At 42.4% G+C, this 23,039-nt stretch overlaps 1 protein-coding gene across 1 annotated transcript in view; it reads right to left on the bottom strand.

Annotated features, from left to right (window-relative positions):
• Window positions 1–23,039, bottom strand: part of LOC125426459 (kinesin-like protein KIF28P) — a 47,318-nt gene that overhangs the window by 18,501 nt on the left and 5,778 nt on the right. Inside the window, exons 3-15 of the mRNA XM_048484745.1 lie at window positions 22,022–22,225; window positions 19,458–19,493; window positions 17,414–17,638; window positions 16,091–16,245; window positions 14,825–14,936; window positions 12,873–12,940; window positions 11,186–11,272; window positions 9,479–9,512; window positions 8,669–8,785; window positions 7,702–7,792; window positions 4,507–4,561; window positions 2,969–3,092; window positions 1,659–1,803 (exon numbers count right to left, since the gene is read on the bottom strand). Of these exons, the coding sequence (XP_048340702.1) occupies window positions 1,659–1,803; window positions 2,969–3,092; window positions 4,507–4,561; window positions 7,702–7,792; window positions 8,669–8,785; window positions 9,479–9,512; window positions 11,186–11,272; window positions 12,873–12,940; window positions 14,825–14,936; window positions 16,091–16,245; window positions 17,414–17,638; window positions 19,458–19,493; window positions 22,022–22,225 (1,453 nt within the window). The remainder of the gene's footprint in view (window positions 1–1,658; window positions 1,804–2,968; window positions 3,093–4,506; window positions 4,562–7,701; window positions 7,793–8,668; window positions 8,786–9,478; window positions 9,513–11,185; window positions 11,273–12,872; window positions 12,941–14,824; window positions 14,937–16,090; window positions 16,246–17,413; window positions 17,639–19,457; window positions 19,494–22,021; window positions 22,226–23,039) is intronic.

Genomic DNA, 23,039 nt, shown 5'->3' with positions numbered 1-23,039 from the left:
GGAAGCCAGTTGCCTGGAGCAGAGTAACGCGACACTTTGAATGAGCTTTCTCCTTGCTTTGGTTGTATTGTCGATTTCTAATCCTAAAACAATTGTGCTCAGATGCACGCCCAGAGTCAGAATCAACAGGCTGCTGCGCTCTCGGCATTGGGCATCTTCAGTCCACGGGCGAAATGCGGGCGAAAAGGCTACAGCAAAATCGGCAGACCAGGCAGGCCAAACTGCCTGGAAAACCCACAACAGCCAAAATAGTTGGTTTTCCTTAGACAATGCCCTGGCCCCTCCCACCCTACAAATACAATACATTTCCTTTAAGCCTCATCGGACCCAATCCAGCCAAAGTGGTTTCAACAAGAGGTCCCAAAAATCCAACTTTTCTCAGCCTGCCGGGCGGGCGGGAGGGAGGAGGGAGGGGGGAACAATGGAGGGACAAAACAAACCTTTTCTCAGGCTGGAGGCAGGCTGCCGCGAGCTTCTCCTGGCCTGCTCACCTTCTTCCCTTCTGTGCTGGTGGCCACTGGCCAGTCAGCAGCAGGAGGAGGTTTGTCTGTGTGCAACCACATCCTGACCCTGGCAGAAGGCAACGCATTACCGGGTCAAAGGGAGGTGGAGCTTTGGCACGAACTGAGAGCTGGAACTGACCCAGTGAGCCAATCAGACAGAGTGGGCGGGCTAAGACAGCCCGAGCCGACTTCTGTGTACAGCAGCTTGCCAGCTCCATGATGATGGTGCAGTCTGTGCGGCATGCTGGCTCGGCTCCACGGACCGACCCCCCCCCACGTGACCAAAATTGCCGCGCCCGGGGACAAGGGGTACTCCTTGTCCCCTAGGTAGGTCCGCCAGTGGGTGCTTGTCTTTAGCACAGCGGTTCTCAACCTGTGGGACGTGACCCTTTTTGGGGTCGAACAACCCTTTCACATGGTTCTGTGAAGACTCTCTGCATCAGTGTTCTCCATCTGTAAAATGGATAAATAATAGGGTTGGGAGTCACCACAACATGAGGAACTGTATTAAATGGTCGGTGGCATTAGGAAGGTTGAGAACCACTGCTTTAGCATGTATGAGCAGTCTTACCCTGTAGGTGAGATTTCAGGCACAGTCTACTTTCTTAAACCAGAAAAAAAGCATTATTATTAGCAATGAAACTAGAGCACACACATGGAAATAGCCCCCATAAAAGGAGAAGACAGAATCTGAAATAAAAGAAAAACATCTAACTGAGTGACATTGTGCAATTTACTTTCAGATGGACCAAACTCATCCAGTGATGGTATTTCAATGAATTGTTTGAACCCAGGACAAAGGAAGAGTTCACCTTTTAACATTTCTGCCTGCTTAGGTAAACGCTCCACGCCCAATCCAAGTAAAAACTGTGCACCTCCAGAATGCTGCTCTGCTCTCTGCCAATTGGACTCCAAGGCATTTAGGCCTCATATCTCTTTCTTATTCTTATTTCATGATGCCCACCCATCAGATTCCCTTGGCAGGTAGGCCAAATGGCGGGGTTTTCCTGCTGCCCCCAAATTCATGTTTTTCTGCCTCTCCCACCATGGGAAAATAAACAGTTTGCCATGAGTTCAGGAAACTGGATCATAACAGACAAAACACTGGCCAACCCCCACACAATGTTTTTGCAGCATCCATGGTATATCACTTACCGAGTTTATCCACACTGAAGCCTTTTGCAGCTGCCAGCTCTGACTGAACAAAGTCATAATCATATCTGCTTAAGTCCTCGTTGGTACGATCTGAAGGTGGGCCAATGTACAGGTATGCATTATTTGACCCCAAAATTATACGGTCCTGAAAGATTAAGCACAAAATACTTGCTGAGGTTTTCTGTTGCACACTTGTTTGTGAAGCATTCTAGATTCACAATCTGACAGGCACAGTTGAACCATAGCATAGTGGCTAACAGGTTGAACTGTGCACTAGGAAGTTCTGGTTCAAATCTTACTTTATTATTGGCAATATGAGGACAATAAATACTGGCCTATTTTACAGAGGAAAACTGTAAGGATTAAAAATTAAACCCCTTATAAGTGCTATAGGTATACTATTTTATCTGAAATATTATTGTGTCCCAGCATCTAAAGCAAGAACAGAACAAGACTGCAACTCTTTTAAATATGCATTATTCAAAACTATACCACTGACTGCTACTTAGTAATGTTTTCTGCTACTAGTATTTAGTATTGTACTGTGGGTTTTATGGTTGCATGTATTTTAATTGTTTTTTATTGCCGTGGGTGTTTTTAAATGGAAAAAACTGAACCAAAATTTTACCCCACGGATAAGGGTGTTGTGTGGTTATTAGGGTCTGGGGGGACTCTGAGCAGAACTAGTCCTGCCCTTGGGTGGCAAGAAAAATATACCGTAAATAGCACAATAAAACTAGGTTACCCAGAGAACAACAAATAATGCAATATATTCTTCTTATACTTGATAGTAATTGAAGGACCTAAAAATGTTCTCTCCCAGGTTTGCATTTAAAATGGTGTACTCTTGCTTTACAGCAGGCCTATACAATGAACAACTTTCCCATTAGACTACAGCTTACAGTGCTTGTCTCGCAGGCCATCAGATAAACCTCTTGGTCTGCAAAAACAGGAGGCTATCAAGATCCTGGCAGGCTATAATATATGACAGAAGAACTGAATTTTGCTTAGCAACACACAATCTTCATTGATATATTCTAAAGTAAGGAGTTTCTTTAAAGATACAGATATCTCTACCCATTCCTAATGCACCCTCCACCCCCCCCCCCACCCCGCATAGCTTCAGAACTGCTGTGAGACTACAAGATTAGAAGTTGAAAGTGTCCCCAAACTGATAAGGATGACAACAATATTGTGGATATCCTGTTTGGCTTGGAGATGACTTAGATTAGATTATTGTTAACAGCATAAAACTGTAAACTGTTGCTAAACATTGAGAGTCCTGCAGTAAATTGTGAAAAAGAACTCACCAGATGCTGCAGTTTAGTTTTCACAACAATGGCCACCCCATTAACTATTACTTTACAATTATCTTGAGGCTTTATATTAACTTTGCCATTAGAGTTTGTGATTGTTGCATGCTTGTCTAAAATGCTGAAAGAGAACAAAGCAAGCAATTCAAAGCTATGACAAAGCTTTGATAAAAGCCATATTGTATTGCATTGTATACAGTGAAATTACCAGTTTAAATTCTAGTGAACTGAAGGGAAGAACATATGAGTATAACGAGCATATGAGTATAACGAGCATATGAGGAACCAGTCAATTTTGCTAAAGTTTGCTTGGGAGGGGCAAATGCTGTGGGCATCAGGTTCACCTTCAACTGGGTGCTCAGAGCATTTTCCTCTCCCAAACATATTTTAGCAAATTTGGTTGGCTCTTTTCAGAAGACTCACACCAGCAGCCCTACAGAAAATGTCCCCACCCAGAGCAAGACCCCTACCACAGTGCCTCCCATTTATACCGCAGAGCCAGCTGGGCATAGCAGAAAGCCCCATTGAAGTCTATGGTGGGAAAAGTAATTTTCCCACCACAGAACTTGCTGAAGAGCCTGGCAGATTCTGGGGAATTTTTGTGAGTGTGTAAGCACTGGCTGCACATTTCTGAAGATAGAGGCTCCAGATTTTCAAGGAGGCTCCAAGAGGTCTCCTGGTAATAGCATCCAAGCTTGGTGAGCTTTGCTTCTGGGGGTGGGTGGGGGCACATCACGAGTTGAGAGAGTTCTGAGAGAACTCAGCCAGCAATCTTTATGTGCAGGAGAAGGGAAACAAAATAAGTCTTTTGGGGGGCCATAAAATTGAACCCCCAGAAGCAAAGGTCTCCAAGCTTGGATTCTATTACTAGGAGGGCCTCCTGAGCCACCTTGAAAGTCTGGTGCCTCTATCTTCAAAAATGTGCAGCCTGCTCACACACTCAGAAATTCCCCATTGGCTACAATGAAGCCAAGGCATTGCAAAATCTTGGGCAAATTTCTTGGGGTGCCTGTCAGGGGTGTATTTTTAAAGTTAGTGACACCAAAATTTCAGGGTATCACCTGTTAACTATTCTTATGATATCACCCAAGTTTGGTGAAGTTAGGTTCAGGGAAGCCAGAGTTATGGACTCTCAAATGGGTAGCCCCCATCTCCCGTTAGCTCCCATTGGAAACATTGGAAAGTCCATAACTCCCATTGGAAAGTCCATAACTTTGCCCCCCCCCCCAAAACCAAACCTCACCAAACTTGGGTGGTATCATCAGGACAGTCTCAGAATGATACCCTGAAATTTTGATGCTGCTAGCTTTAAAAATACATCACCTGCAGGCCAAAATGCAAAAATCACTAACAATGGAAAAATACACGAACGACCCTGAAATTTTGGCGCCCCCCACATGATCAAATGGGGGGTGCCCGAGGACATGGGGTACCCCTTGTCCCTAGGCAAATACACCACTGCAGCTCCAAGCTTTCTTTCAAGTTACCACATAGCCTATACATGGGAACAAAACACAAAAAGTATGAGTACTTACCCCAAACCTCTGAGGGTTATTGCATTTGAGGATGACTGACCAATATCAGAAGAACCTGAAAAAAAAGGTTTCTATTTTAAACTTGGAAGATTGCAAATATTGCTGATAAACATAGCTTTCAATCTTCCCAAGAAATGCTGCTGCTTGCCTTCTAGAACCATCTATGCTGACCCCAATTTATTTCAGCCTGTAACCTAGGTGATGTACTAGAAGTATGCAGCAGAACCACCACACTGTTTGTAGTAATGAAATGTGTCAAGTCTACTTACATGGGACCAGGGAAAAAATCTTATAAAAACTAGTTTCAAACTAAACTAGCAAGTAACGTTCTACACTAGGAGGCTTTACAAGCCCTGTTGTGGATGACCCAGGATAGCTCAATCTTGTCAGGTCTTGGAAGCTTAGAAGGGTCGGCCCTGAGTAGAATTTGAATGGGAAACTGCCAAGGAAGTCCAGGATCACAGCACAGAGGCAGGCAATAGCAAACTACCTCTGAATGTGTCTTGACTTGGCATTACAGGGTCACTGTTATTCAGCTGTTATTCAGCTGAGACTTGATGTAAAAAAAAAACCTTTTTACAAAGCGGTTTAATGCTGCATGCTTTCTTCATCAAAAACTTTAATTCAACTCTCTCCCAGACTGCCATAGTCATGCATCATAATAATTTGTTTACACTTGAAATAAGAAACATTTACTTTCCCCATTAAATGCCAAGATGAGGTCAACCTTGGTTTGCTAATCTCTATAAATAATTGAGTAAGCCCTTGGCCAGGTGGCAGCGACTCAATTGCTGTGCACACATAACCTGGCGGCAGGGCTTACTTACAATATGTACATGTCCAAACAAAAACAAAACAGCTTGTGTGTTTCGCCAGCTTCAACTGCTGAACTGGCTAGCATGTGTCGGGGAGTTTCAACTGCCCAGTGTCTCCAACTGCTAAGGTGCAGCTGAGTGAGGAAAGGCTGTGAGAACCAATCCTGCTTGCCAGCCCAGGCCAGCCCAGGCCAGGCCAGCCCAGCTATTGCCTGTTCTTTCCTCCCGCCCTCTCCCTGCCCCACTCACGCCCGGGCTGCCCCACTTTAAGCCTGGTTCTGCTTTAACAGTGGCAAGCCTTCAAAAGGTTGTGCTGGGGAAGACATCATCACACAGCAACACACATGGATTGGGGCCCAGGCTTACCTACAACCAGTGAGGTAGGTATAGATTTTTAATGGGGGGATTCAGGGGGGCCACACACACACCTTGGACCCCAGCTTCGGACATATAATGGGGGGATTTTAAACCCAGAAACCCCCCATTACCTAAATCCTTGCCTACAACACACAAACACCAACAAATACCAAAGCACCTTGCTCACTCTGCTACAGTTGAGCTAAGAGAAATGTTGTGATCAGTTCTGCTTTGGGAAAAGTGGGGGAAATGCAAGAGGAAGGCATAATCCCTTCCTCTCCCCACTGTATGGTTTTCCCCAACTGCTGTAAAATCTCAGCTGTGCATTTTGGACTGGGAACTCAATGCAATATAAAACACTCATGGATTACAATTGTGAAAGAGCGCAGATGAGTACCTGTACACAAATGTGTGTTTTTGAAAACATGATGCTGAACTGATCACACATTTCAATGGGTGCTTAACGTCTGGGTGATTTGAGTTTATATTAGATTTTGGTCTGCCCAGGACCTCTTCTTTGCTGCTATTTTCTCCTAATTTAATCTCATTCTTCTGCCAGCATTTCAGATAAATAAAAATAGGTTGTTCAATACTCTGCTGGTTTATTAATCAAAAGATCTGCATTTCATATCACTGAGATAATATGTTTTGTTGCTCAAAGATCTGGACCGTTACTAAACTTGCCTTTGCTATGACCATTAATAAATCACTGCAGAAAGTTGGTACCTACATACCAGAACCAGTCTTCAGCCATGGACAATTTTACGTTGTGTTGCCAAGAGTCCAATGCTCTGCTGATGCAAAAATGCAAATTGTCCATGGACAAATTACTTTCCCATTCTGACAAAATCTTCACAAAAAACATTGTATACAAAGAAATCTTACAGTGTTCACTACTGATTTGAACAGATCCTGCCCCACTGCTGTGCCAACCTCCAGCTGTCTAGAGCCCATTGTATTGTTCACCAGTAGCTCTACTGCTAGCTATATTCTGGGCAATATAATTTTTTTTAAATGTGCGCTTTGACCTGAAGATGTTTAAGCTAACTGGGCCATTTTCACTGGTGACTGTTATAAGGTTGCCTGGATCGCTTCCCATCAGATACAGAGTGGAAGAGAACCATGTTTCAGCAGAATGTACATATTGGTCTATGTCAGTTTTTCAGTCACTTCGGAAAGTCAACAAAGATTTAATTGAACTTACTTGCAAAAATGACCAAGTGAGGGGAAGGGCCCAGCTGCAGCCCAGCTAAGTAAGAGAGGGGTGGCTTGTGTAAAAAGGAGCACACACACCAGGCTTGCCCAGTCTCCCAAGCCCCCAGGATGTCTACTGCCAGCCTGGCTGAGGGGCCTCTGCCCTAGAGGATGCACGTTGCCGGCAGCGAGCCTGTAAAACTCACCTCTTCCCTTCAGTGCTCCTGGTCTTGGGTCACAAACACAGTCCTCAGGTGAGTCTGGGACCATTGCTCACTGTCTCTTTAGGAACCATCTGATTCCTAAATCTTAACCAACCAACCAAAACATAAATAATTCCTTTTGGAGAAATTTTGCCATAATTGAAATCAAGCTCTCTCCTCTAAGACCAATATAGCATTCACATAACTGCACATCTGTTGCACCTGTTATTGTCTACCCCTCATTGAAAAACATTTGAGATGGATCCTACAAACTAGCCATGGCAGAAAAGGAGTCCATTTTCCTCACCACAGCTGCCCATGTTGCATGGGTCCCCTCCCCACCATATTGCTTTTTTGACATCCAAAGGGAGCAGCTAAAGTACAGAGAAGGTGGGAAAGATGTGCCTCCACAAGTGCTATATGCTGAATGGTATTCAGAAACCAATCCATGAATTGTAAATTTCTCAAAATGGAAACTTGTCCTTTATATTACACTGAAAGTATCACATAGTGATTATTATTATAATGCACTATTTTATGCATAGTGATGATTATTATGCACTATCATATCACAAACTGTGATGCCTACATGACAAATATATATGCAGAACTTAAACAAAACAAACCATCCTGAATGATGTATTTCAGAACGCCTGAAAGCTGAGGGTCTTCATTGATGTTCACAAGATAAGGCAATGTTTCCATCATCCGTCCCTCCTAAAGAAGAATTAGTTAAACCTTTTTGAGTTCACAGCTGAGCCAAAAATATAGCTAAGATATGACATGTTGCTTCTTGTCCAAAGATCCTAGAAAAGGAGTTTCACCTGTTGTCACATTTGAACATTCCTGGGAATTTTCACTAAAAGCTAACAGGATTTTTAAATCAGAGGATAGATTTAGGACAGAGCCATTTAATGGCTACCCAAGTTTGTAACTGTGGATGTATAATAAAAGGATAAGATAAGAAAGGGCAAGCCAGAAGGGCTTTCCTGACACCATCATCTTCCTTTCCCTTGCAGACTAGGTTTTATGAGTCTTTTATTAGCCTGCCACCATCCGAGCTACTGGGACTAATTCAAAATGAAGAGACTGCTTAAAATCCTCTCCCTCAAAAGAGAGCTTTTGAGAGACAAGAGGCATGAACCAAAAAGTTCATGAGTGAATGGCAAATCCACTGTTATTTTAAATGAATGAATCTTGAGCAGAGAACCATAGAATCATAGAGTTGGAACTTGGAAGAGACCACAAGGACCATCAACTCAATCCCTTGCAATGCAGGAACACACAATCAAAGCACTCCCAACATATGTTAATCCAGCCTCTGTTTAAAAACCTCCGAAGAAGGAGACTCCACCACTCTCCGAGGCAGTGAATTCCACAGTTGAACAGCCTTGACTAAGAAATTCTTCCTAATGTTTAGGTGGAATCTCTTTTCCGTCACATTCAATCCATTACTCCATGTCCTAGTCCAGTGGTGGTGAACCTATGGCACTCCAGATGTTAATGGACTACAATTTCCATCAGCCCCTGCCAGCATCCAACTCCAAAGCAGTGAATGGTGGAGTTGACCTTTCAGCATCCAGAGGTTAGTACCTGAGTTATCGCAGCATACTGCTGTTCCCATTCTTTCCGGGCTTCTTCCAGACGATATTCCCATGTTGCTTGAATGGCTTGAATCCGCAGCTCATTTTCAGCCAACAAACAGCGAAGCTCTTCTGTTAGAAATGAAAATAAATGTTAAAAAAATGAATAAATTATCAGCAGTCTCCACGATTCCAAATTCTGACTTAAAGACATTGTTACGTAAGTTGTCCTAAAATACTATCATCATTATTCTTATGCATTCAGCAGTTGAAGAAATTGTTCTTAAATATATTTGAAATAAACTTCATGTAATTTGCTCATATTCTAAAGGGAGAAAAATTTATACAAATTGGGAGGGTTGTGTGGGGCTGACTTATTATCCATCTTAAAACATACGTACATTGCACAGTCATTATGTGATTTTGGTTGACACGATCTCTTGCAAGACAGAGACTGTGATGCAGGGATTGTCTAGTTGTGCTAGTAGACATAGAGCACTTCAGTATCTAAAGAAAAGCCCCCTTCCCCAACATTTTAAAACTGAGACCACTGATAACAGCGGCTGCTTGGGCTTGAGGAAGTCTCATTTTCCCAGCCACAGAAACCATTACCCTCGGCTGGCGTGAACATTATAAGCCAGTTTCTTCTTAACTTTGGTTAAGAGATACGTCAGCACCAAAATGCTCCATGGTTAAGGCTAACCAGGTTTACCTTCACTAAATATGATTCTTAATCACCTTGAAACTCTGATTAAGAATCCTGGTTAAACAATTGGTGAAACAACTGTGGCTACCAGTGGTGCTGACATATCCTTTAAGCATGGTCATGAGAACCTGAATTGCCAAAAAAGGATCTACAATAATAATACCACCTTTGGGGAATACATGTGCATCCCAAAAAAAAATGCATGCATAAAGACTTGTGTCTAGCAATCAGTGTTTTTATTTCCTGCTAAACTGCAGTTGAAGGAGGCTGGCAAAGCACTGAGGAAGAGGACCCTCAAATGCAAACATGCACACTTCTTCTGCACATTAGAAGCTAACTGGGCATTTTTGCTGGCAAATACTGATGAAGCTTGTGGAACAGTGTATAGCTAGCTTTCTGTTTGCCTATAATTGCCATTTCTTATACATATTTGATATAAGACTGATTTGTTGCCTTCTTATCAGTTTATTGTCGAAGGCTTTCACGGCCGGATTCCACTGCTTGTTGTGGGTTTTCCAGGCTGTGTGGCCGTAGTCTACCAGATCTACCAGACCACGGCCACACAGCCCAGAAAATCCACAGCAACCAGTTCATATCAGTTGTTTGTGACTATTAACATAATTTTGTTTCTATAAACACCATTCAGACTGTTCTATTGCCTATATTTTGGAAAGAACATTTTGTTGGTGAAAACAATTTTGGTTATATAAGATATATTTTAATACTGTTGATTGTATAAATACTTAGGTATATTGACTTCTGAAACCTATAAGATATTAAGCCTCAGCACAGGTTTTATTATTACTCAGGCAGCCCAATCCAGGGGGGGGGGGGCAACTCCCCTTCTGGAGGCAGTGTGGGCTTGTGCTTGTGGATTTGCTTTCCCCAGGACACTTACCCCAGCAGATAGCAAATCCGCCGGTGCCTGACCATTATGGGGCTCTTGGACACCCAGCCATGGCACCCAGATCTACATCAGCATTCTCGTGCTGCCCTGAGCTGTTCAGTGTGGCGGGGGTGTTCCCAGGGGTGAAGGGGACCTGAGTCGGCTTCCACAGCCTATTTAGCCACCTTGTGCCACAGGAACTTGCCTCAGAGATACACTATGGCCCCTTCCGCACACGCAAAATAATGCGTTTTCAAACCACTTTCACAACTGTTTGCAAGTGGATTTTGCCATTCCACACAGCTTCAAAGAGCACTGAAAGCAGTTTGAAAGTGCATTATTCTGCATGTGCGGAATGAGATGATTTTCATGGCATATTTCTACTTTCCCTATAGGGGGATTCTTGAGGGTCTTTTTTTAAAAAAAAAATGGGCTTCCTGTACTGCTAGAAAACCAGAGTGGCACCATCCCTGCCTACCCAACAGCTCTGGATTGGGCTCTAAGGTATATACTGTGTGGCTTTTTTTTTTGGCTTTCCAAAAAATTATCTACATATAACCTGTAAGACACATACCCACACAACCACTTTAGCTAATAATGTCATTCAGTATAAATATACAACATTCACCATAGTTATACTACATTGAACTTTTCTGAAAAAATAATCTATTTTATTTGAGCAAACTCCCCCCCCCCCAAGATTTCATGTTCCTTAGTATGTTCTTCTCTCTGTTCATTTTGTTCTTTTTCTATTAATGAACCTCCTGATAATCCTTTGAAATGTATTTGCATAATTTCCAGAAAAGACCACAGAATGCTATATGAGGTATTCTAATGCAGTACATATTTATTTAAAACATTTTAATTGGTAATACATACTTGTTTCATCTGCTACTCTTTTACCAGAATTTTGAAGGCCTGACAACCTGGATAACAGCTTATAATTTTCTGCTTTCAGTTCCTTAATTAGTTTCTCAGTTGGACTTGCATTTATCACTGCTTTGTTCGTTATCTTTTTTGTTCTTTCAAGGTAAAAACAAGGAAAAGACATTCTTCATTCTTGCAGTAACAACAAGAAGAATCCAATAAAGCAATGAATTCAACACAACTAGTCTTCACTGACAACTACGACTTTGCAGAACACAAAGGTCATTTATGCACTTCTATTCTGCCTCACAGTGAGCTAAACTTTCCTTCTCTATAGACTTTCCTTCATGTGTTGTTTTTGCAATTTCCAAAGCCATTGTGGGGGCAGAGCAGAGAAGCAAAGCCCCATGAATAAATAGATAGTTCCCAAAATACTTATCTATCTATTTATTCATCATTATTCAGAACCCTTGTATGGCTAAGTAAATGTTTGGATACAAAAGAATCATTGAACTGATAAAGAGTTGCTAGTTCGAAAACGGCAACAAAACACGTGTTCCGTTTTGATGAAGATCCTTCGGGAATCATACGAGTGACTAAGATCCTTCAGGAATCACACGCGAAGGCTCACACAGGTGCAGCTAATCTATGAAACTATCCGTGAATGGGAACTATACAGTAGAAGTAACGCACTGCGTACTAAACAAGATGGTTCATTCCAAAATAGTGTGTGACTTTATTTATATATGTAAGCTAGGAACTTTATCCAACAACATAATTCAGGATTGATAACTTCTTGTTCCTGATTTACATTGTATATAGTATTTGTTGCGATTTCCCTTTAAGAAGATTGGAGTCCGCTCCTTCAGGTTTACAGATGAACAGAGAATCTGAAGTGGATGTAGAGATTTAGTACAAAATGCAGAATCTGTTAAGGGATCATGCGTACAAATGAGAATATTGTGCTGTATAGACATGTGTGTGTGTGTGTGTGTGTGTGTGTATTATTATTATTATTATTATTATTTATTCAATTTGATAAACCGCCCTACCCCCGAAGGGCTTAGGGCGGTGTACAACAAAACGAGAACAACCATAATAAAACAAATTGAATAACCCCAGTTAAAATACAAATCTTAAAACTATAGCAGCAGCAATCCACAATAAATAGTTAATAATTAATAATAAGGGGCGTCTGGCATCACACCCTGGCGATCAAGACCTGGGAGTGGACAAATTCTGGGAGGGGGCTGGCAGATGGTCAGATGGTCAGGTGCACAGCCAGTAAACAGGGCAATAAGAAGGGGGCGGAATCAGCGGCCGGTCCCCCCAAAAGCCCGGTGGAACAGCTCAGTTTTACAGGCCCTGCGAAACTCCCCAAGGTCCCGCAGGGCCCTAACTGCTGGAGGAAGAGCGTTCCACCAGGCAGGGGCCAGGGCAGTAAACGCCCTGGCCCGTGTGGAGGCCAGCTGCATCATTCATGTTATAGCATTGTTATGCAGCACTTGTACACCATGTTCACTTTTGAAGTATGGTTTTTGCACGTATACACTAAGTAAATAGTTGAGTGGCAGAGTGCAACACTTTCTGTTTCTAATTACCTGATTGTTATGTTGCACTCACTCCAATATTTTTGGTACTCATAGCAGGCCTGATTTTGTTTATAAGTAAGAAAGTTACAATTTATCATTACTTAGCACTCAGTCTCGTGTGCCATTCCAACCACTTGTCTATCAAGATGCAAAGATAACCAACCTCTCAGCATATCGCAAAGTTGATAATGTTTCTTCATAACAGATGTCCGCTGGACTAATAGCTGCAATCTGTAAATATGGACAGAGAATTAGTGCAGGGGAATCTGCATTCTAACTACTTATGAGCAATAACTAGAACTTATTAATAGAATAAGAATTGGCAACTGGCAGCCCCATCCCAAGGAATACATATTGCTCAGTTTATATCAACATAACACTGAAGTAGGGGTTAGGTTGCTAGAAAGTGTGAGCCACTTTTCAATGACTTTAGTTGGCATGATTTAAACTTGTTCCTTCATTTGCCTAAGGAAGCATATATGGTATCTGGTCTGACCAGAGAAAGCTATCAGAAATATCCACTTGGAGGTCATGCCATGTTTCCTAGGGACACACCTAAGACCCTAAAAAATTGTCAGTGCTGGGAAATGTTTAGGAAAACCCATGGCTCAAGGGAGCTACCCTGTTTCCCCGAATATAAGACATCCCCTGAAAATAAGACGTAGTAGAGGTTTTGCTGAAGTGCGAAATATAAGGCATTCCCCGAAAGTAAGAGGTAGCAAAGTTTTTGTTTGGAAGCACGCCCGACAAACAGAACACAGAAAAATAAGACATCCCCTGAAAATAAGACATAGTGCATCTTTGGGAGCAAAAATTAATATAAGACACTGTCTTATTTTCGGGGAAACACGGTATTTATAATTTCTAACATTGACTCTGAAGCTCCTCCCTGCTGGCTTTTATCAACCAGGAAGGGCACGGGTCAAAAGGACAAGTGGTAGATTGTACAGCTGCCAGTGTCCTGTCCACATTCACCAGGTCGACCAGGTTGAAATGGTCCAAATAAGGACCCAAAGATGGCCAAGGGGCCTCCAGTTCACATATTGTATCAATCGTGGCAATGTACACTATGAAGCTGTTTTAGTCACAGTCCAGCCGTTGGTATTTCAAAATTGGCATTATTTGGACTTAGTTGGCATCATGATTTGGGCACTGGGAGGACAAGATGGAGAAGGTGGGTTTCTACTGCTCCCCTCATGGAATAGCCCAGACTAGAACAAAGCAGCATCTCTGATCAGTAAAAGATGCTCGTGGCAATGGTCTGTCTTGGAATCACATACTGGGTAAGGAAAGCTGAAGTCCTTACCAGTCCTCCACATCCTTCAGTGGCTGCAGCTACTCTTGCTGCCAGGGAAAACCCTTTAATTTGAATAAAGACCATCAATATAGAAGCCCCTCCTTCTTCACAGGGTGTCTGTTGTACGGAGGGAAAGGGAAGTGATTGTAAACCGCTCTGAGACTCCTTAAAGATAGAGAAAAGTGGAGTATAAAAATCCAACTCTTCTACTACTTTATTAAAAATTTAGTGGGCACCAAGGGCAGGTGGCATGGCACCCACAAGTGCCACAGTGGGGAACCCTGCTTTGGTTAGTCAGATAGTTACATTTTATCAACAAAGATTTGTCTAGGATTGTCTATGCTACTACTCTTCTAATGCACCAAAATGGACCTAGTAGACCAATGTACACTATTCTAGATGTGGCTGCAGAACTAGGAAGCAAACCTCTGTCAAAAATAAATACTTTTTAGTATAAAAGTTCAAAATACTGAAGGAGACTTTTTGAATGTTCTGCATTTTTATACTCATTCATTTCTCCCGCATTTGGATTCGAGGTTATTTTTACACATTTTACAGTATTAGAATACCCTGTCAGTCCCTGCTACCAACTCGATGGGAAAGCATATTTAATAAGAACTGCTATCTTACACAGTGCTTATGAAACAGTCATGTAATTTAGGATTTTTTTCTATTTACAAATTGATTGTGGGGTTTATACTTTGGAATTTTAACGTATTTTAGGATATTTCCCTCAGACAATGAATTTTACATTAAAACCCCCAAATAAATCGAATGTATGATTTCCTCACACCAGAAATTTTGCTTGACAATTTTACCATAATTGTTCTGCTGTTTCCTCCCAAAGCAGACTGCAAGAGTTTTGTAAGAACTGAATCTCTGTATGGGACATGCAATACTTTCTTTCCTATAGCAGCCTCAGCCAGAGCACTAGAGGAGGAATAAATAATGGGAAAAATAAACTGACCAACAAATATACTTTGAATTCAATATGTCTCAAAGCAACAGTTCACATTAAGATATATTTACTAGACCTATAACAGATATTATTACTACTGATTTGAGGAGCAGCCACTTGAAATCATTGGTGGAGGGAGATGAATTATTTGAAAAATCCTTTTTTAAGGTGACAGATCTTTAAGGTTCAGCTTAGTTGTCCAAACTATTATTTATGCTCACAAAAGTGACTAAAAAGTTAAAAGAATATGCACCTGCCATCTATTGCGTCAACCATGTCCATATATGTGCCCTTGAATTTTACACTTAGGCCCCTGGCTTTAGCAGAGATGAAAGAGATATTCTTTAAGATAGCTATATTTGATTCTCTTCAGGTTATTATCTGCAGGACCTATAGAGCCATAGCTTGGAGATGTCAGTAGTCAAGGGCAGATCTGTTCTTCATTTAGGGGGAATGTCCTATTATTCAGACATTTTAAGTATAAGATGTAAATTTAAATCAGGAAATAACATGACATTTGGAAGCTGTTTGTTACATGAAAGAATTGGTTGAAAATGTAGACATGGGAGGATTTTCAGTTTGTTAGTATCATCCCATTGGTATATTGCTGCATTTTAGAGAGAAATGGAATCTCCCCATCTATTGTACTGGCTGGACAGGATTTGGGTAACTGAATTCTTGACAAAAATAAGGCTACAGGTACGGTACATATTTTAACAAGTTAATTGAAAGATAGCTGTTCTTTCATGATGTATTTGGATGGTAAACATAAAGATGTTCATTTTTGTACATTTTAAGGTTTTGTAGTTTGGTTCTTTTCTTATATTGCTTGAATTTTATAAATAAAAAGAAAATCTGGCTATTGATCTTGTAACTGAAAAAGTGTTCATACTTTTCATCTCTAAGACTGACAGTTTCACGTATTTCTATAACGCACATGGCCATTTAATGCTCTAATAAACGTCTTTGCTTTAGATACTGTCTTAAGTATTATTATCTTCGTATTCAACGTAACAGTTTAACTTAAATCTACAGTTTAACTTAAATCTATCTAAATATGTTAAAAAGGGACACATTGCAATATCCCAAATATGTATAGGCCGTGGGGTGAAATGTCTTAATTTACCTGATAACATTTCCTAAAGTGGTTAAACTCAGATTTACACGTGACCCTTCCCTCAATCTGTCTCCTTCTGATCCAGAGGATTTTTGTCTCTCGCTTCCTGCCAAGTCCACCATATTTATGATGGATTGTTTGGTGATATCTTCTTTTAGAAAAATCTGCAAGTAGTAACATCAGTAAAGGAAAACAAAAGACACAGGTTGATGACTTAAACTTTGCAAGCTTTGTGTATGGATTATCGCAGGGGCTTGATGTTCAAGCCACTGGTAGCCAGCAGTAAACATGACACAAGCTCAAAATATGCAATAATGAAACTGAATACCCTATAGTACACATGTAGACCCCTGTGTAGGCCTATAGCAGTGATGGCGAACCTATGGCACAGGTGCCAGAGGTGGCACTTGGAGTCCTCTCTGTGGGCACGCGCACACGGAGTTCGTCATGTGGGGGGCGGAAAATTACCCCCCCACACACACACACACATCTAGGCTGGCCTGGGCCACTGAGCATGATGTGCAAGCACTGCGGTGAGCAGGGAGGACTCAGCTGGCAGGCCTGGTGTTTGTGCTCCGGGTGGCTGCTGCCCAAGGGGGCAGGGGGGGGCACAGAGGAGGCAGAGAAGCTAGAGAGGCATAGAGCGGTGCACGTGGGACTTGCTGGAGGCTACAGTAGGCTGGCCCCTGCTCAAACAGGTGGGGCGGAGGAAGAGTGAGCCAACCAGTTTTTTCTAAACTAAAACCTCAGCATTCAGGTTAAATTGCCGGGTTGGCACTTTGCGATAAATAAGTGGGGTTTGGGTTGCAGTTTGGGCACTTGGTCTCAAAAAGGTTCGCCATCACTGGCCTGTAGTCTACATTTACTATAGTCTGCTGAGCTAGGTAACAGGTAGCAGAACATCATGGGAGAATCAGATAGGCATGCAGATCCAGTTCTAAGTGTAACAACCTCATATCTAATTTATTCATTTAGGCTACCACAAGCATCAAAAAATGTTATTAAATTGATTAAAACACAGTTAAAACACGCAATTAAAACACAACTAAAACAGACAAAATAATGCCTTATCTTGCTGCCCTGAGCGAAGAAGAAAGGATATAAATACACATAAATAAAATGTAGATATGTCACAACTCTTTTCTGCATGTGTCCATAGGTTGGCCAACCTAGTCTAAATGTAATAAAATGGTTCCATGATTTGGTGCTATGCAGCATATTTATGGGAATAGTGTGAGCCACAGACAGAATTCACTGCATTCAGATTCTAATTCTACAAGTAATTGCCATAGGATGCAATGCAGGCATCACTTGTGCATCTTGGTACTCTACCTGTTTGAACTGGATGGTGATGACCATGTGAGATCGACTACTGGTGGCATTCATGCTGGTGGATGCAGTAGTTCTTATTTTGGTCCCCTGTTCCATCAACCTCTCAATTTGTGCATAACTGTCGCAAGGCACCAGTTTCAACCCATCCACATAGAAACCTTGCTGCTGATCTTCCCTTAATTTGAGTCCGCCTGGTTTCTTGACTTTAGATAGTAAATCTATTACCTTGGATTGCAGACAAAGTTTATTAGATACATTTTAATGGGTAATAAGGAAGGGTTGGAGGAAAGGAAAGCTCCCAAATAGGTTTAGAGGCTCTCTTGAAGTTGTTTGCTGTTAAGGTGCGGTGTACTTATAGTGACCTGGTAGGTATTCAAGGCAAGGGATATTTGTCATTGCCTGCCTCTACATGACAACTCTGGTTTCTCATTGCCTGCCTCTGCATTGCAGCGCTGGTATTCCTTGGTGAAACTGACCAGAGACAACCCTGTTTAACAGCCAAGATTTGATGAGATCGGGCTGGCATGGGCTATTTCTGTCGGGTCACTTGTAGATATATTTAGGATTAAATCACAAACAAAAACCCCCCACAATGGTATATTTTAAGAAGTATTTGTTGTGGTTACTGTTTATCTGTCATAATTACAGCAATGTTATCACTGTGGTAAAGTTGTCACCATTTAATCCAAAGTACTTTTCATTTTGGTATACATAATTGGTACATGAGCACATTTTATTTCTTATAACAATAGTGACTCAGTGTGTAGAACTGGGTGGCCAGAAATGTAGGAAATTCAAAGGAATTTCTGACCTGAAACATGGGACTTAAATAAATGCATAATTTCTCCATCAAATAGCCATCCTGCTTAACAACTATATCTGAATGGACTATTTTTGATGGTTATATCATCATCGAGGATGTATCTATTCAACCTACATTTTAAACATGATTCAGATAACAAAAAGAGTGGATTGGTTTTTACTTTCCTTTCAATTTGAGTATAGTATAGAGGCCTAGCATAGGGAAATTACTATCCTGGTACCTACCTAACAGTAGCCTTAATAAGACAGATATTGCAGGTAAAAGAAAAAATGATTTATATAAATGATAATATTTGTGGTAATATTGTTGGATACCGCATTATTACCGAATTACAGCAATTATATAACTGAACTGACTTTCTGCACAGGAAAATGAAGTTGTGAATGACTGATATAGTACAATGATAGTGCAATATCGAATGATGTGTGGGCCAGACACATAGTTAAAAGGGGGCTGGGGTGGGGACCAGCGCACTAGGCGGGTGCTGGTGGGGGGCCCCAGACCCCGCCTCCTTCCCCCTCATGGCCAGGCCCTGTGGAGGTTGCTGCCAGGCGTCCCTGCCCGGTGACTGCCCCAGCGTAGCTATAAGGGGGCAGGGTGAGGAATGGCGCAAAAAAGAGAGCAAATCTCTTCTCTCCTCCCCTACTGGCCCTCCAAGCAAAATGCCAAGTGCAGTGCGGGGGGCAGAGTGTGTGGGCAGGGTGGCACGGGGGGGGTACAGGAGGGTGTCGTGCGGACCCATGGGGCAGGGGCAGAAAACTTGGAGTCAGCCCTGGGCTCCATTTTTTCCAGCTACGCCTCTTTTGTGGGCGCAGCTTTGGTTCCTTTCCAAGTGCTATAAGTTTGGAGCATTTGTGGTGTTGATAGCATAAGATGGCCCACCCAACACTATATGCAGATGTAGCTTACCTCCAAAGAAAAAAAAATATTTATTGGACATGATCTTGTCTTGAGCTGGGATCATTAAATAATGAGAACTGAGCATGTATAATTGCTATGATGTCATACAACATGAGATGCTGCAGAGAGGCCATTAAAATTGCCTAGGCCCTTAGTGTGAAAACGTGATTGATTTTCAAGAGTGAATGCCCTTCTGAAGAATGTTCTGGGTTTCTATTATTGTTTCTTCCTCACAGAAAGAAGGGCATAAAAAGCCACTAAGGCCACAGGCTCTCCCCCTGAAAATTTTTGAAGCAAAATAATAAGCTTTATTACAATTACCTGTTCATTATAAATTTCCAGCATACTAAAAGTAACCTGAAAATTAAAAAAGAGAAACACCAAAAGGTAAAGAACATTCTTTACTCCTAGATGCTTTAAAAAATATTTTAACAAATGTTGACAGTGCTATCCACATGTATTCAATACACATTGGGCAGTATTCTATTTCTTTGTCCACAGAACACATTCCTCATTTTTGCAGCCCTGTCTGACCCTTGAAAAGATCATTCCCAGGGTCATGGGACCATACAGCTAGCCAGATGGGCAGGGGGCTGGAGAAGGAGGATCGGAATCATGCAATAACAGAAATGATCATTCCAAGGGTTGCAGTGAAGGAGAGGAACATGGGAAAACTCTGTATGCCTTCTGTACATAGATGGCAGCATACTGCCCATTTTATTTCATCTCCCACCCACTCATGTTGCCTGGTTTTTCTTGATGTCTTTCATTTTCGCAGGACCTGCAAAACAGCTCTGTTTGCCCAAGCATTTGCTTGTTAATAAGCCTCAGGAGTGATTTAAGAGTGCCCAATCCAGTCTGGTAAGAGCAGTCAGTTTTGGAGGGGAAAGTAAAAATTCCCTCACAGAGCTATCAGTATACCCAAGAAGTGGCAGTTAGAGTAAGGCTGACAGGATCTCCTGAGGAGCCTTAGGTGTGTGCCCGCTTTGTCTGCACTAGTGACCATTACAGTTACAGTTTACCCATAACAGAAATGATGACTTGTTGCCAGTATCCATAGTTTTTTATGATTAAAGATGGATTCAAATATGAAACTCTCAAATTGAACACTTTCTGTGAGGCAGCCATCAAAAACAACTTTCTTCATCTCCACCCAGTCAGAACTTAAGCACAGATAATATAGCCTAAGAGAAAGTGGCAACTGAATCTAAGGTTTATGAGGCAAACGTATCACAGTTTAAAAGGGACTCTTTGCATGCCCAGATAGAGTTGGATATCAACAGAAATAAGCTGCAAGCATTTTTATAGGCCATTTATGCACGTGTTTGGTGCATAGTAGGGGCGAATGTCTGTCGTAGCAAGATTTTTTGCACAGATGTATTTCCTCAAGCCCTGCTTTAATTTTTCATTCTGTCCACGGCAAGCAAGACCACTTCTAGTACAGTTTTAATTATTGGTTAACTGCCAGAGTAGGGAGATTTGCCAGTAGGCACAGCTTTGCCCTGGATATCTTCTCTCTCCCCCAGTGGCAAAGCAACAATGGGGATATTTGGGGACAATTGTCCTGGGTGCCTCCCTGTTAAGTCACATGGAGGCGGAAAATCGCCCACCAAACCCCTCCCTCCTTGGCCCGCCCCCCTGCCCCACCAGACTGCCGGCTGAAGGAGCAGTCTGTCAGGGCGGGACCAGACCAAGGAAGGAAAGAAGCCCAGCCCTGCAGGCTGCCTGAGACTGCCACTGCGCCATAAAGGTAAATGGGGCACAATGGGTAGGGGCCCAGCCTGGGCCCAGCAAAAGCCTTCCCTCCCTTCCCCCAACAGATGCCTACAGCACTCCAGCCTCGGCACTGGTTTTTTTTAAGTCGAGAAAGGGATCCTTTCTCGGCTTAAAAAATAAACGCCAAGGCTGGAGTGCCCCCGCTCTCTTTAAGAGGCTCTTTCTCAGAGAGAGAGGGGTTTCCAGTCTCCTCTGCCCATGGATCACAGGATCCATGGGCAGTGCCAGTTCTCCCAGCCCCCACTCCATCCCAGCAAGCTTGCTCTGCCCAAGGATCACAGGATCCATGGGCAGTGCCAGCTCTTCCAGCCTCCCCATCAAGCTTGCTCTATGGATCACAGCATCCATGGGCAGAGCCAGCTCTCCCAGTCCTGCCCCCCGATCCCCATCAAGCTTGCTCTGCCCATGGATTGCAGGATCCATGGACAGAACCAGTTCTCCCAGCCTCCCCCCCCCCCCCGGCATCTCCTTTGAAATGACCTGGTGCAAAAAAATAATTGTTTGGTTGTGGTGGGGGAGGGCGGCCACCTCTTGGGGCGGGGGGTGCAAAACTCAGATTTTGCCCTGGCTCCATTTTTCATAGCCATGCCTCTGCTTTGCCCATAGCCAGCCTTTCCACTCCCTGGCACCACTTTGCATGCCTTCCTCCCCCTTTCAAGGAACAATACAAGCAGGCATCTTTTGGCTCCACCCCACCTCCCCTGCTCTGCTTCTACCCTCCCCGATGACTGGAAGGGCTTTTAAAACCTTATTTCAGGTAAGACTTGGTTTTAAAATGACTTTGGCTTCATAGGACTGGGAAAATCCCAGAAATTTGGGAATTGAACCTGAGGAGCGGATAGACCTCAGTGGGATAGAACTCCTTACAATCCATCCTCCAAAGCAGCCATTTTCTCCATGGGAACTAATCTCTGTAGTCTGGAGATCAATTATCATTTCAGGAGATCTTGAGGCCTTACCTGGTGAATGGCAACCCCTAATTGTGTGTGAATATGTGTATACACATGTGCACGTGTGTATCTTGCACATGCATACATACAACCAGTGTGCTACACTTACAATACAAATTTCCCAAAGATGGCTGTTGCATTTACACAGCTTTAACATACCTGATACTGCCTGTTTTTTTCTTGGTTCTGAATTGTTTTAAAGAGCTCTTCGCAGACTACTGGGATTATGCCTCTGTTTGCACCACATCCAATCATTGAATAGCTCTTTCCTGAGCCAGTTGGGCCGTAAGCCAAGAGGGTAGCATTGTAACCTTGCCAAGCACTGTCTAAAACTCCCTGGCCAAGGTCACAGAAAACTTCTTTCTGTTAAGAGAGTGAAAAAACCCTTCTAATATACTGAAAGTCAAATCCAACACATACCTAGAAGCCATGCAAATCCACATAGGAGCTTACTGTACTGTACTGTTTTAGTGTCCACACTGAGAATTGTGGAAAACAGTCCTAAGCACCAAGATTCTGGCAAAGTCCACACATACCAAGAAGTAGATAGTCTTCTGGCAGGAAAACTGGGTATGGCAGACCTCCTGATTTTTAGCAGGAATTACAATTAGAAAGACAGAGCTGTAGATATAGAGGCACCTCTAATCCTACTCCTGGAGGGTGATATAAACAGAATTTATACCAATTTCCATGCTGTTCTTCTGATGGGCTGTGATCTGCTGAGAAAGCTGAGCATCTCCCAGAAGCACCATATCAAACTAGTCTTTTAAAAGCTGTATACTGTACTACTGGTAACAAATAATCTGAATATACAGATTAATCTTCTTTAGATACAGGAAATAAAGCTGAACAAATTGAGTTGCTTTATCCCAAGGTTTATCTGGCCCAGTACCGTCTGATCTGACTCAAAGTGGTGCTCTAGAGATTCAAGCAGAGACAAAGCTTTCCCAACTTCTGCTACCAAATACAGTGGAACCTCGGTTTTCGTTGGTAATCCGTCTGAAAAGAATCGATGAAAACCGAAACTGATGAAAACCGAGGCAAACTTTTCCATAGGAACAAGGTAAATCCAATGAATTCGTTCTAGGCACTCCAAAAAACATACCAAAAACACATTTTTGGTGAATAAACATAATGTTTAATGCTGAAAACAGTAACAAACAATAACACTAGGACC

Source organism: Sphaerodactylus townsendi, linkage group LG01, assembly GCF_021028975.2.
Source record: "Sphaerodactylus townsendi isolate TG3544 linkage group LG01, MPM_Stown_v2.3, whole genome shotgun sequence".
Lineage (NCBI taxonomy): Eukaryota > Metazoa > Chordata > Lepidosauria > Squamata > Sphaerodactylidae > Sphaerodactylus > Sphaerodactylus townsendi.
Note: the sequence above shows the minus strand (reverse complement) of the source record. Positions and strands in the feature narration are given on the sequence as shown.